Here is a 13,395-nt window from a genome sequence, read left to right on the forward strand (position 1 = left end):
TTGAATCCAATCGAAATCATGAAAAAAGAACTCGGAAAAATACCTTTTGGGGGCTTTAATCCTTGATCTGCATCACCCAATAACAATAGAGCTTTCGTGATAGAGAGAGGTGCCAACCTGCTGAAAATACACAAAACCCACCCCAATCACAACTTATTCCAAACAAAATCATGGAAAAGAACTAAATCTCGGAGGTCAAACTGGAAATCCTCATGGAGATTCTACAAATCAGAGCAACTTCAAACTTCCTTTTACTTTTTTTTTTGTTTTGGGGTTGTTTGGTTGGTGATAAATGAAAACATGGAGAACATACCCCTATTTTCGTCCGACAGGGAACAGACATCATGTATCATTCTAGACCCAAAAGAAGATGAAGAAATGAATTAGAAAACGAAAAAGTAATCGAAGAAAAAAAAACACAATGAAGCAGCAGACAGAGACATCCAGTCATATACATTACAAGCAAAACTTTTGAAAAGAATGTAAGAGATCGATACCTGTGTTTTTACGGAGAGGAGGAAATACATAGAAACCCACGGATTCGGCGACATGGAGTGCAAAGTCAGAATCGACCCCTAAAAATATTGGCTGCGTCGTCGCCGTCTTCTTCTCCTTCTCTCTCTCCCTCTTTTCCTCCCCATCCAGATTCCTTCAAGATTTCTGAAATTCCATTGTAGAACAATGTTTACGTCAAAAGAAAACCCTAATAGAAGTAGATAAATGTGAGGTTCTGGTCGAAAACTTTTATAATTTAAATTGTAACTTGACTGCTAAACCGCTCCATTAAAAACCCACACCTATCCAAACAGCTATGCCTAACTCTTCCAGTCCTTGGCCGAGGCGAACGAACTCGCAGCGCCGGCCTCCCCGCCGGTGGCGCGGATAGAGGATGCATGGCCGCCATTAGCAGAGGTGGTGGATGGAAGTTTGGAGTCTTCGTTTCCATGGGAGAGGGAGAGGGAGAGGGAGAGAGGAGGGGGTTTCGTCTGTGAGGGGTTTCGGGTGTGGGTGTGACCGTTGTGGGTATCGGTTCAATGCCACGCAGTTCGCGATCGGGAACGGGATGCGGAGTAGAAATGAAGTAGTTCGACGACGACGAGGAAGGCGAAGAGAAACGAGTTAACGGAAACTGGCGAAGAGAGGAGCCAGAGAGGCCGTTAATGGAGGCGGCTAAAACGAGCGATCTCGAATGCGGCGGCGTAGGCATGGGATTGAGCGTCAATGTGGTGGTACGGTGACAAAGCCTTGGAGGAATTGATGGAGACTGGAGAGAGAAGGAATGCAGTGCTCTGCATATAGAGAGAGAGAGAGAGAGAGAGAGAGAGAGCGAAGAAAGGCCCGTATTATCTGTATAATATTTATATAATATTTATATTTATATATAATATGATAGGAAAGTTTTTGAATTCGTATATTTTGGACCATTAGATTGGTACATATTTTCTAAATGGTTGAGATTTACAAATGCAAAACCTAGCGATATATTTGGAAGCCATTCTTACTATTATAATGCCACATTAATTTTTGGCCATGCAGTTAAATGTGCCACATTTTCGGCCACAATTTCAGGATGGAATTATACAAGGCTTACAATAAAGCTACGTCCGCTGCATGGGCCAGTTCCCACACGCCGTGCTGGGCCCGTTCCGGTCATCATATGAGTGATTCGAGCCGTTTAATAATTTAAAAAAAAAAATCGAGTGAGCCATGTGAGAAATCAGCTCAATTCAATAAGTATATGTGCTCAATTCAAGCTTTCCTCAACTGCAAAATAAAAAAACCCACATTTTCAATTTTTTCGATTTTGCAGTGAAATGAAGCTTGGATAGAACATCTACGCACATCGGATCAAGCTTATTTCTCGATGAATTGCCCATATGGTGGGCATAGTCCGACTGATGATGCTTACTACCATAACAGGGAAGATTATCCCACGATTTCAGCTCCTATTTAGACGTTAGGTAAAATATCCATATAAGAGCATGTACACCGGTACATAGCCAAAAATGTTGATGAACAGTACATTTTTTTTATTTTACCTACTCACATCTCTTTCAATACTACACCAATATTATCTATTTTACCTATTCTTTAATAAAATACTATTTCTTTTTCTTTTCCCTTTTTTTTTTCAAGAAAAGAACAGAGGAGAGAAAGGGAAAGTTTGGGAGATAATAGTATATGACACCTTCTTCCCGAAAGTCAGAGGTTTTTGGCATGGACCTATCCCTCCTTAGACTAGCCCAATAAGCTTAGCATTTTGCTTAATGTGAATTACGGGCCTCATATTCAGTTGAGGTGAGTATTATTTTTTTTGGATTGGAGGAATTTTCTTTTCTTTTTTTTTTTTTATAAGCAACAAATTTTTATTAAAACTCAACAAATGGTACATTATGGTAACCAGAGGGTACATCTGGTTGACATTATCTGCTCCGTTTTCGAATGTCATTCATATGGGTTCATTGAAATCCTGGCCAGAGTGTTATTTTTTATATGACAGCTTTTTCCCGGAAGTCAGAGGTTTTTGGCATGGACTTGTCCCTCCTTGGACTGGTCCAATAAGCTTAGCATTTTGCTTAATGTGGATTACGGGCCTCATATTCAATTGAGGTGAGTATTATTATTTTTGGATTGGAGGGTTTTCTTTTCTTTTTTATTTTTTTTTGATAAGCTTACCTACTCACATCTCTTTCAACACTATACCAATATTATCTATTTTACCTATTCTTTAATAAAATATTATTTCTTTTTCTTTTCCCTTTTTCTTTTTCAAGAAAAGAACAGAGGAGAGAGGGAAAAAGTTTGGGAGATAATAGTATAGGAAAATCCTATACGTACCGACCAAAAAATATAGGGAAATCTTACCGCGGCCGTCTCCGGCCACCGGACGGCCGATCCGAGCCGTCCAAAAATTTTTTTAAAAAAAACTGAGGGGCCTCGCGTGGGAATCAACGGCATCCGATGTGTGTAGGGTGCTTGATCTAAACACCCTATTTTTCGGCATCCGCGCGCGGTCGTCTCCGGCCACCGGATGGCCGATCCGAGCCGTCCGGTGGCCGGAGACGGCCACGCACGAATGTCAGTATACTGTCGGCAGGAAACGGTCAGTGCAAATAGCAGCACTCAATAGTAAATGACACATTCTTTCCGAAAGTCAGAGGTTTTTGGCATGGACCTATCCCTCCTTAGACTAGTCCAATAAGCTTAGCATTTTGCTTAATGTGAATTACAGGCCTCGATCATATTCAATTGAGGTGAGTATTATTATTTTTGGATTGGAGGGATTTTCTTTTCTTTTTTTTTTTGATAAGCAACAAATTTTTATTAAAACTCAACAAATGGTATATTATGGTAACCAGAGGGTACATATGGTTGACATTATCTGCTCCGTTTCCGAATGTCATTCATATGGGTTCATTGAAATCCTGGCCAGAGTGTTATTTTTTATATGACAGCTTCTTCCTGGAAGTCAGAGGTTTTTGGCATGGACCTGTCCCTCCTTGGACTTGTCCAATAAGCTTAGCATTTTGCTTAATGTAGATTACGGGCCTCATATTCAATTGAGGTGAATATTATTTTTTTTGGATTGGAGAGTTTTCTTTTCTTTTTTCTTTTTTTTTTTGATAAGCAACAAATTTTTATTAGAACTCAACCAAGGGTACATCGTGGTAACCATAGGGTACATCTGGTTGACATTTTCTGCTCCGTTTCCGACTATCATTTATATGGGTTCATTGAAATACTGACCAGAGGGTTATTATTTATATGACAGCTTCTTCCCAAAAGTCAGAGGTTTTTGGCATGGACCTATCCCTCCTTAGACTGGTCCAATAAGCTTAGCATTTTGTTTAATGTGAATTATGGGCCTCATATTCATTTGAGGTGAATAATTTTTTTTTTGGATTGGAGGGTTTTCTTTTCTTTCTTTCTTTTTTTTTTTGGATTGGAGGGTTTTCTTTCTTTTTTTCTTTTGATAAGGAAATTTTTTTTATTAGAACTCGACAAAGTGTACATCAAGGTAATAAGAGAATACATCTCTTTGACATTATCTGCTCCATTCCCGACTGTCATTTATATGGGTTCATTGAAATCCTGGCCAGAGGGTTATTTTTTATATGACACCTTCTTTCCGGAAGTTAGAGGTTTTTGGCATGGACCTGTACCTCTCCTTAGACTAGGCATGGACCTGTCCCTCTCCTTAGACTGGTCCAATAAACTTAGCTTTTGCTTAATGTGAATTACGGGCCTCATATTCAGTTGAGGTGAATTTTTTTTTTCTCATACTAATGCTAAGTGAACCAGTCTTCCAAGGATCATTTCTTTCCTTATTTGTGTGATATTTTTTTCTCATGAGACGACTTTGACGTGTGTGTTAAATTATCAGTTAGTCACTGGCAAACCTTAGTTATAGACCTTCATCAAAGCACCGCTATGCATGAATTTTATGTAGAAATTCTTTATTTTTTTGTGATTATGATCCAATTTACAAACCTTAGTTATAGACCTTCATCAAAGCACCGTTATGCATGAATTTAATTTATGTAGAAGTTCTTTGTTTTTTTGTGATTATGATCCAATTTATAAAATGAGATTGGTTGGTATTAACTTATGTTTATCAAGAGTATTATAATTTAGTTTTTCTCTGTTATTATATATCATCCTTTAAACAAATGAGTTGGCGTACTAACTGGGCTTCTGTAGACATATCATTCTTTTTTAAGATTGGGATCGAGAAGCCTCAAAGCTCAAAAGGATCAATATGCTTGAAGATTTTTAGTCTTTGACATATTTCATGTTTTTTTTAAGATGTCTACTCGAGGCATGCATGTCCATTTATGTATATCGGTTTTTTATTTTAATCAGTGTTTTGGATGGTGTTTTTTTATTTGATCAAGTTTTATGCATTTGAGTTTGTTCTATGCATCTTACTTGGTTAAATTTGCTGTTCAATATTTATTTACGTGTGCTGAATGTTCGAGCCGTGCCTCCAAGCACGGACATTCGCTAGTAATCAAATCTGACACCGTTGGGATCCCCACTGCACTTGTATTTCCTTGTTTTTAGGGATCCGTTTGTTTGTTTCGTCTGTGAGGGGTTTCGGGTGTGGCGGTGTCGTTTGTAAAGAATGGCTCATAAATGTTAGTAGTAGATTTTAGTAATGCCAACAGTTATTTTTATTGTTCCCAGCAGTTTTTTTTATTATCAGGTTCACAATAGTTTTTATTGTTTCCAAAACCACTTCTTCTTTTTTCTTATTCAAATATTTTTCTTGTTTGTTCGTTTTGTGACAAATTTTTGTGGATTATTGATTTGTTTCAACGAGAGAAATCGAAAAAGTAAAAAATACTTTTATCCAAATTTTTTTAAATATCCAAGATTTTAGGCTTTATCTTGGATATTACAAAAAAAAATATTAGGCTAAAAGTAAAAAAAAAAAAAATTTACTTTTCGATTCATTTGATGAGACGAATCAATAATAAAAAAATAAAATAAAATTGTAATGAAAATCTTGATGATTTATTAAGAAACTATATTTTTTTTAAAAAAAATCGTCCATAAAAATCGTTTGGATGGTCAGTGTCGGCCCCAATATTTAAGTTACACAAACCCAACTCCAAACTTGGTGCATCACATACAATTGCATACTATTGTAGTGTGGTTGGTAAAGAGGCATTCAAACTTTTGGTCCCTAAATGTTCCTTTTTCCCCACCGAACTAATTTAGTCCTCAAATTTTTGTGTCAAATCCTTTAATTTCTTGTAGTGCAAGTAGTTGTAATCCCCGGGTCCGTGGGGTCTACGGTCTACCGACTGAGACGGCAATCACGTTGACCTGGTCGTTGACGACATCGTCGAAGGCTTTCAGCATGTCCGACCCGTCGCACTGGTTGGACTAGCAGCAGTGCCGCCCCGATCTTTGGGTTGTCCAAGCCCGACCTTCCGCTTGGTTGTCCACTCAAAAATTCTAACCGCAAAGAAGATTTGCAGGAACCACGCAAGGAAAAATGCGTTTGGGCTCATTACGGGTCTCACAAAAATCTAGAAAAATATCTAAATTTTTTTGAATATTATTTTATGGGGCCCTGTAAAAAATCGGCTCTAAGGGATATCGATCAGTAAGTATTACTTTTGGATTCGTTGGGGCGAAACTGCTCAATTCGCCCATATAAATTCAAAAGTAACACTTACTGATGTCCGTTGGAGCTGATTTTTTACAGAGCCCCATAAAATAATATTAAAAAATTTATAGATATTTTTCTAGATTTTTGTGGGACCTAGAATGGGCCCAAACGAGTTTTTCCTTGTGTGATTGTCTGCAAATCTTTATTGCGAATAACAGGGCTCGTTGCACACTAGTGTTAAGTATAAAAAAAAAAAAGACATACAAGCAACAAAAAAAAAGGGACAAAAATAAGATTATATTGTCCATTTAGCTTAAATTACATCATCCATCCCTTCTCGTTTTGGCTATAGCGTCCTTTTTCTTTTTTTCTTTTTATCTGATAGCCCTTCTAATTTTCTCTTTTAATAATTTGCCCTCCTAATTTCTTTTTATCTGTTATTTACCCCAGGTATGTAAAAACATCTCTTTTACTTTCCTAATTTTCTCGAGTATCATAATTTTTTAAAGTAGGTGGAAACCATACATATTTACTTTCTTTTAAAAATTTGTACAATTTTTTTTGGATGATGCCCCTAAATATATTTTTTGCTGGATTTCTTTTTTTTTTTTTGTATACATACAAATTTTTTTTTTTTTGTTGCCCCTTGCCGGGGGTTGCCCGAGCCGGCCGGCTTGCGGGGCTTACCCCTGGCCGGCCCTGACTAGCAGGCCTTGTACACCGCCAGCCGCCCCTTCGTGGCCCCGCCACGCACGGTTTTGCCTGTGCCTAGTGCGTTGGATTCAGTTACCAAGCGGCTGACTGCTGTTGAGGCGGTGTGGGTGTCATGGCTGAAATCGTCGCGGTTTGATCGGAAGAAGGGACACCCGTTTGATTGAAGACAACCGGTTGCCGGTTTGTATCCTATGTAGTGTAGTAGTAACGTGCGCCGATCAACTTCTTGCACCCCAAATAATTCCAAAAAATCAAAAAGAAGCGATCCATGTGACTGTTAATCACTTCCTTTTGTAGATTTTCTTTGTGTCCCATAGTTGTGTAGAGCAATGTTTAAATAGCGGCAGCGGATTGGTTAACGGTAGCGGTCGCAATAAAGCAGAAGCAGTAGTATCGAATGATACGTAGCAAGAATCTGAATCCTATTTCAACGATCGTATATTTTTTATATTTATAATTACTAGTCAAACCAAGAACTTACCTAAGTTTCCATTTTTGGAAGATAAAAGGAAAATAAAATGGATAAGAGCGCCTAAAGTAGCTGTGGGGGTTCGGTTTGACGGGACCTTAACCTTAGTTCAGGTTAGGTTCCTTCCTCCGCGGCTCCGCGCCCCTGCTGCTGAACCTGCTACAAGTCACCAGCTAGGGCTGGGATAGCCTAATGACCCTCCGATGATCAAGTTAGATCTCAGGGGAGGAATATAGATCTAGGGTTAGGGTAAGATGGTATACCTCTCCAAGTGAGTATCCCTTTGTATTTATAGACCTAGGTTTACTTGGCCTCCAAGCTAGCGCGTGGAGCATACACTCGGGTGACAGCCTCGGGTGACGTCATATGTGACGAATGGGAAAAGCGGTTACGGAGAACATGGCCAGATCTGATCCCAATGATTACACTTGTCGCACAATCCTCATGGGCAGCATCCAGTGTAACAACTTCTCTTAGGCGGCTTCGGGAACACTGAAACAGATACACTCCGAGCTGTTGATAATTACCGAAGCAAGCACAGGGGTCTTGTTACCGAGCGATAAACCGAATAGCACATAGGGACCTTTAGCTTTTCCCTAGTTGCGATCCTGCCCCTCAAAGGGCATTGGTTCAAACCAGTTGGCTCGGCTACCGAGATGGTAACCGAGGCCACCACAATAGCCCCTCAACTTTCTGGAGTATCTCTTATTGGCTCTAGAGAGTTGACCCTTTTCGAACCACTATGCCTGAATCTTGTCCACTTAGGTTACCGAAGCGACGAAAAACTTTGGTAGTTGTCGGGCCGCTAGCCCCAGTTTTTTGGGGGCACGTGTCGATCATCGCCGAGGTGCCAAAAACTGATAGCTGTCTCAGCACGTGCCGTGTCAGTTGATTAGTACGAAACGTCCTTTCGGTGACACATGTCATCATACCAATGGTTCGGTAATCCAGCGCTCTGACCTCGAGGTAGAACCTCCGCTGCTGACCGTCAGATGAGGACACGTGTCAAAGATCCAACGGCTCGGAGCACGACGCTTCGTTTCCCGCGCAGCCCTTCGAACGCTCCTCTATAAAACGGAGAGATGGAGAGAGGATGATTACTTTTTCCTCTCCTCCGGCATCAAAACTTCGCCACCGCTGCAACTTGCCTTCAACCAAGATTTCAAGCGATTTGGCAACGGATTTTGGCACGAAACTCAGGTATGATGATCTCCAAACGTTAAACTTTACGTTTTGATCATTTGCTTTAAGTTTCTCATCGTTTTTAGCGCGCATTGCGGCTAAGCCACTGCCCGCCGTCGTTTGGTTCATGGCGGCGCTGGATTCCTCCAGCGCTGTTCATGTTCTTACCGAGGCCCAAATTCATCCCGAGACCTATATCCCTCCCGAGGCCTATATTCATCCCGAGACCATAGGAATAGTTACAGGGCACAGGGACTCTTCTCGAGGAAGAGTGCTCTTGATAATGACCAAGACCTAACGGTTCCAAAGAACGATGACCATTCTATCCCGAGCATCAGACCTTCGTGCTTTCCCCTAGACATATAGCTAACAGGTTTTTGCATATCTTTCTTTGTTAGGTGAGGGCGAATGGTCATTGAACTCTCTTCGGACAGTTCCAGTAGCTCTGCTTCTTCACCCATTGATATTCCCGCGGACATCTGCGAAGCGCTTCGGATCTGAGCATTCTACTGAACCCCAGTGGATTACATCGAGCCCATCGAGCCTTTGAGAGCCCCGCGTCAGGTGGACTTTTTTTGACCCCAGGATGACAAAGGCTCCAGCACTTCGGACCAAGGGCTAGGACCTTACGCGAATGCTCCCGAGGAGGTTCGAGTACAACGAAGACCGATGAGGCCGTGCCTTCTTTTGAATCAATACTTCAATGGTACCGCAGGAGCCTATGCGGAATTCAAGATTGTTTTTAGCGTGCCTCCAGACATTGAGGTTCGGCTATTACCGAACACCAATCCCCGCGAGCTTCCACACCGACCGAGGGAGTTGATCTTTCCCCTAATGGCCATCATCGAGTGGGGAATCCGATTTCTTTTGCATCAATTCGTGTGTCGGGTACTTCGGACCCTATCTCTTGCCTCCTCCCAGCTCACGGTTAACTCCTATCGTATTATCACGAGCATTATTAAGTTGAGGAGACAATACAACCTGACGTTCGAACTGGAGGAGCTCTTTGGGGTTTACCTGGTGGGGGTCAAGCGAGAGAACAACCGGTATTACTTATCCTATCGAATAGGATACGACAAGTTTTTGATAAACCATCTGCCCGATTCCGAAGAGTGGGCGAGCATATACGTCTCGATCATCGGGAATTTCATGTTCGGACCCGAAGAGAGCATTGACACTGCAACCACGATACAGTTCGGGGCCAGCTCTCCCGGTCTGTGGACTTCTTTCCTTAGTTTATATTTTATATATTTCGTTATGCCTTGTATATACTGACTTTGCTATCTCCCTTTTTGTCAGTTATTTGCAATTGACGGTGTCGTGCAAGGGCTTCGGGAGAGGGCAGTTTGGGCTTGCATCACAGCTGCTTTCGCCATCCCACTCACGAGCCGATACGCCCCAGATTTTCTTGGTTATGTCCCGACTTACACGAGCTATCTGAAGAAAAGGAAGAAAATGAGGCACAACTGAAGTAGAAGGGAGCACCTCCAGGCCTCGAGGAACTGTACGCGAGGAGATTGACCAAGAAACGCGTAAAAGGACCAGGCTAAGTGGTGAAATGGCAGGTCCGGGAACTCGGGAGGTGTTGAACCTCAGGCATCAGAGGCTAAAGGGTCGGGGCAGAGGATCTGTCTTCGGTACTCCTGGTGTCGGAACCTCGAGGGCCTCACCCATTTCCCCAGAGGGGCCCCCAGAGAAGAGGGCTCGGCTTGAGGAAAGGGACGGAGGCGAGGGAAGGGAGAAAGAGCTGATCCTCATTACTAAGGAGGAGGGAGAGCGGGGAGAGGAACGGAGAGAAGAGACCTGCGATGGGGACGATGGCAGCTGGGTCCATCCGAGGGATCTCCCCTGGGCCCAGGAGTTTCGTCATTATGCTGGGCGCCTGATCCACCATGCAGACAACGTCTCCAACCTCGACACAGCGTTTGGGATGCTCTGGGGCTGCATTCTCCCTCAGGATTCCAAGGCTGTCCGGGGCTTGACCGAGGATATTACCGGGAAAATAGCACTGGCGCTCTTCACTGTAAGAGCATCCACATTGTAATAATCAAACTGATATGGATAAGCAAACTTAACAATAATACTAAAAAAACACCTCACATTGTAATAAGCAAAGTTACAAGTCTTTTAGCAAATAACCAAATCTCACTCATTCCATAACCAAACTTAACAACTTTTACCAATAACCAAAACTCAATAACCAAATCCAATAACCAAACTCAAAACTCAATAACTAAAAAATACCCCACATTAGAATCATCTCATCGAGACGAATAATTTGGTGTGGTCGGGTGCGTGATTGGAACTCGTTTGCAATTGGACATAGGTGCATTGTGTACTGTGGGGGTTTTTTTTTATAGGGATGCAAAAATAACAAATGTGGAGCTAAATGTTGTTAAGTTTGATTGTGAACTAAATGGATAATCAAATGCTGACGTGGCACATTTTGGTTATTGATTTTGATTATTCCCATTGCGGATGCTCTAAGTTGTGATTGCTCTCCATTTATTCCCTTCGGTTAGGTGCTTGTAATAAATTATGTTTTGTGTTGACACACTGGCGCTCGGGCATTGATGGTTAATGACCGGTGCAAGGCGCATGAGCAAGAAATCGAAGAGTTGAAGCAAACCTTTGCACAGAGGGAGGATGATTTGAAGGTGGCTCGGGAGACCTATGATCTCTACTTGGCTGACTTCCAAAGATACGACAAGGAGTGGGTACTCGCCGAAGGCAGAGCCACCAAGGCCGAGGAGGACGCTAACACCCTGAGGGTTACCCGAGCCCGAGAGGTCAAGTTCGCGAGGACTAAGGGCTACGACGAAGGCTGGGACACAGCTGGAGTGGAATACAAGAAACAGGTTCAGAAGATTGAGGCCAAGCTGCATAGGGATTGCTTCCTGGATGGGTTGCGCTTCGGGCACGAGGCCCTGTTAAGCAAACTTGATCTCCCTGAGGATTCAGAACTATGAACCACACCCCAGCCACCTCCCGAAGAGCTCGTGCTGCCCGAAGAGGAAAATGAAGCGGTGGCGAACCCTGAGGAGTTGCAGGCACCCAAGAACCAGGCTGATCCCAATGCCCCTGCTCCTGCTAACACATGAAAGAGCTTCACCCCTCTCTCTTCTGAAAAATGTTTTAAACTTTTTGATTTACCATTTAACTAGACGGCTCCGAACATTCAGAGTTTGCCATTCTAGAGTTCGTAAATATTTCTTGATGCGGCAGGCGCCAAATGCTTGGCCAAAATCTGATCACTTGTAATGGTTTAAGTAGGATTTAAGCTTGCAGTTCACTTTGTAGCTTCTGTGAATGAATGTTTTCTTTTCCCAAATGTTATGTTTATCTTTGAAATGATTGTATGAATTTGTTGTTGTTGCTTGGGTGTCGATCCCCCTGCTTCAGTGAGACTTATGGATTTGTGTAACTTTAACAGAAGCATGAACCAAAGCATTCGTCAAACATACTAAAAGATGGTGGTTCAGAAAAAAGGTTGGTTTGTGGGTGCCCCTGCTTCTGGCGGGCCTACTGTGTAAATAGGCAGGGAAGGAGCCAAAGTACAAGGGTTAATTTCTTAAGCCCCTGCCTTTGGCAAGGTCAGAAGGGGCCAAGCGACCTAATTCGAAGCAAGTATTTTAGCAACTTTGAGTTTTCATGCCCCTGCTTTGGGCTAGGGTGCCTCGGCTAATTGTTAGGAATTTAGTTGAGTGGTGGACACACTCATGATAGGGTGGGGCTGCTAGGGGATTTGGGCTGGAGTCTCGAAGGGGAGATGGCGTCGGCTAGGACTTCGGGATGCAGCGAAACCGAGCAGTGGATGACTTGTTGGTGGGTCAGAATAAGGGGCTCGGGTAAAAGCCGAGTATCCTTATGGCGAGCAACCGAAAGTCCAGACGACCGAGAAGGCCAGGGTGATTTTGTGGGAATTTTTTCTGAGGGGATTACCCAGGAGAAGACATAACCACTGAAGTTGATATAAAACGGTCTGAGTGACAACGAACCGAGTGGAAAAAGTAAACAACAGAGGCAAAACGAATAAGCATTGGCAAGAAAAGAAGATTCTCATTGATACTTGTTAGGTACTATCGTTACATAAGCAAGTTGTCCCCAAAACAAAATTACTTAAGAGGATAAATACAGATAAAAAAGAAGGCGACGGGTCCTAGGAACTGAGGCGTTGCTAGCCATAGAATTTCTTTTGGTTGTTTGCATTCCAGGTCTTAGCGATAGGAGAACCATCGAACTTCTCCAACTTGTAATTTCCCGAACCGAGGTGCTTGAGGACTCGGTAAGGGCCCTCCCAATTGGGCATTAGCTTCATTTTCTTGGACTTCTCCACCACTTTCTTCCAGACAAGGTTGTCAGGTTTGAACGACCTAAGACGGACACTATGGTTGTAGCCCTTGACAACTTCCTATTGGTACGAAGCGAGCTTGATCCTTGCATTTTCACGTTCCTCCTCAGCCAAGTTGAGATTCGAAGCGATGTTGTTGTTATTCACTGACTCGTCGAAATTTTCAGTACGCATTGTTGGGAGCCCGACTTGAAGGGGAATGACAGCCTTTATTCTAAATGCCAAGGAAAAGGGAGTGCGACTAGTGGATCGCTAAGGTGTAGTACGGTAGCCCCAGAGCACCCTGGGTAGCTCCTCGGCCCATTTGCCCCGCGCCTGACTCGAGTCGGCGCTTTATCCCTGATAAAATTGCCTTGTTTGCAGCCTCGGCCTGCCCGTTGCCTTGGGGGTAAGCTGGAGTGGATGTGTCCCATTTGATACCGTATTCGTCTAATAGGGACTGGTATTTCTGCCCGATAAACTACCGCCCATTGTCCGTGATGATAGCGAAGGGAACACTAAAGCGAGAGATGATATTTTGCCAAACGAAACGAATGACGTCTGTTTCTTCAATAGTGA

General features: G+C 42.8%; 1 protein-coding gene across 4 annotated transcripts; it reads right to left on the reverse strand.

Annotated features, from left to right (window-relative positions):
• Positions 1–61: 61 nt before the first annotated feature.
• Positions 62–1,314, reverse strand: LOC131310900 (extensin-like). Of its 4 annotated transcripts, none has more exons than XR_009195337.1 (4): positions 821–1,314; positions 498–660; positions 314–354; positions 62–120 (listed from the first exon to the last, which is right to left on the reverse strand). XR_009195337.1 is itself a non-coding variant. In XM_058338158.1 (2 exons), exons 1-2 carry the CDS (start codon positions 1,205–1,207, stop codon positions 576–578), a joined length of 540 nt encoding a protein of 179 aa, XP_058194141.1. In that variant the 5' UTR covers positions 1,208–1,314; the 3' UTR covers positions 563–575. The 4 variants fall into 4 exon arrangements, 1 of the variants encoding a protein (XP_058194141.1); XR_009195336.1 differs by having other exon boundaries at positions 63–120; positions 498–703; XR_009195335.1 differs by having other exon boundaries at positions 63–120; positions 498–703; positions 796–1,314.
• Between the last annotated feature and the right edge of the window lie 12,081 nt (positions 1,315–13,395).

This window comes from Rhododendron vialii, chromosome 12a (assembly GCF_030253575.1).
Source record: "Rhododendron vialii isolate Sample 1 chromosome 12a, ASM3025357v1".
Lineage (NCBI taxonomy): Eukaryota > Viridiplantae > Streptophyta > Magnoliopsida > Ericales > Ericaceae > Rhododendron > Rhododendron vialii.

Coding starts and splice junctions, on each gene's coding strand:
- LOC131310900 (XM_058338158.1), bottom strand. CDS start 1,207: ATGCCTACGCCGCCGCATTCGAGATCGCTCGTTTTAGCCGCCTCCATT. Junction 704..795: donor GCATAGCTGTTTGGATAGGT/GTGGGTTTTTAA, acceptor TACTTCTATTAG/GGTTTTCTTTTGACGTAAAC.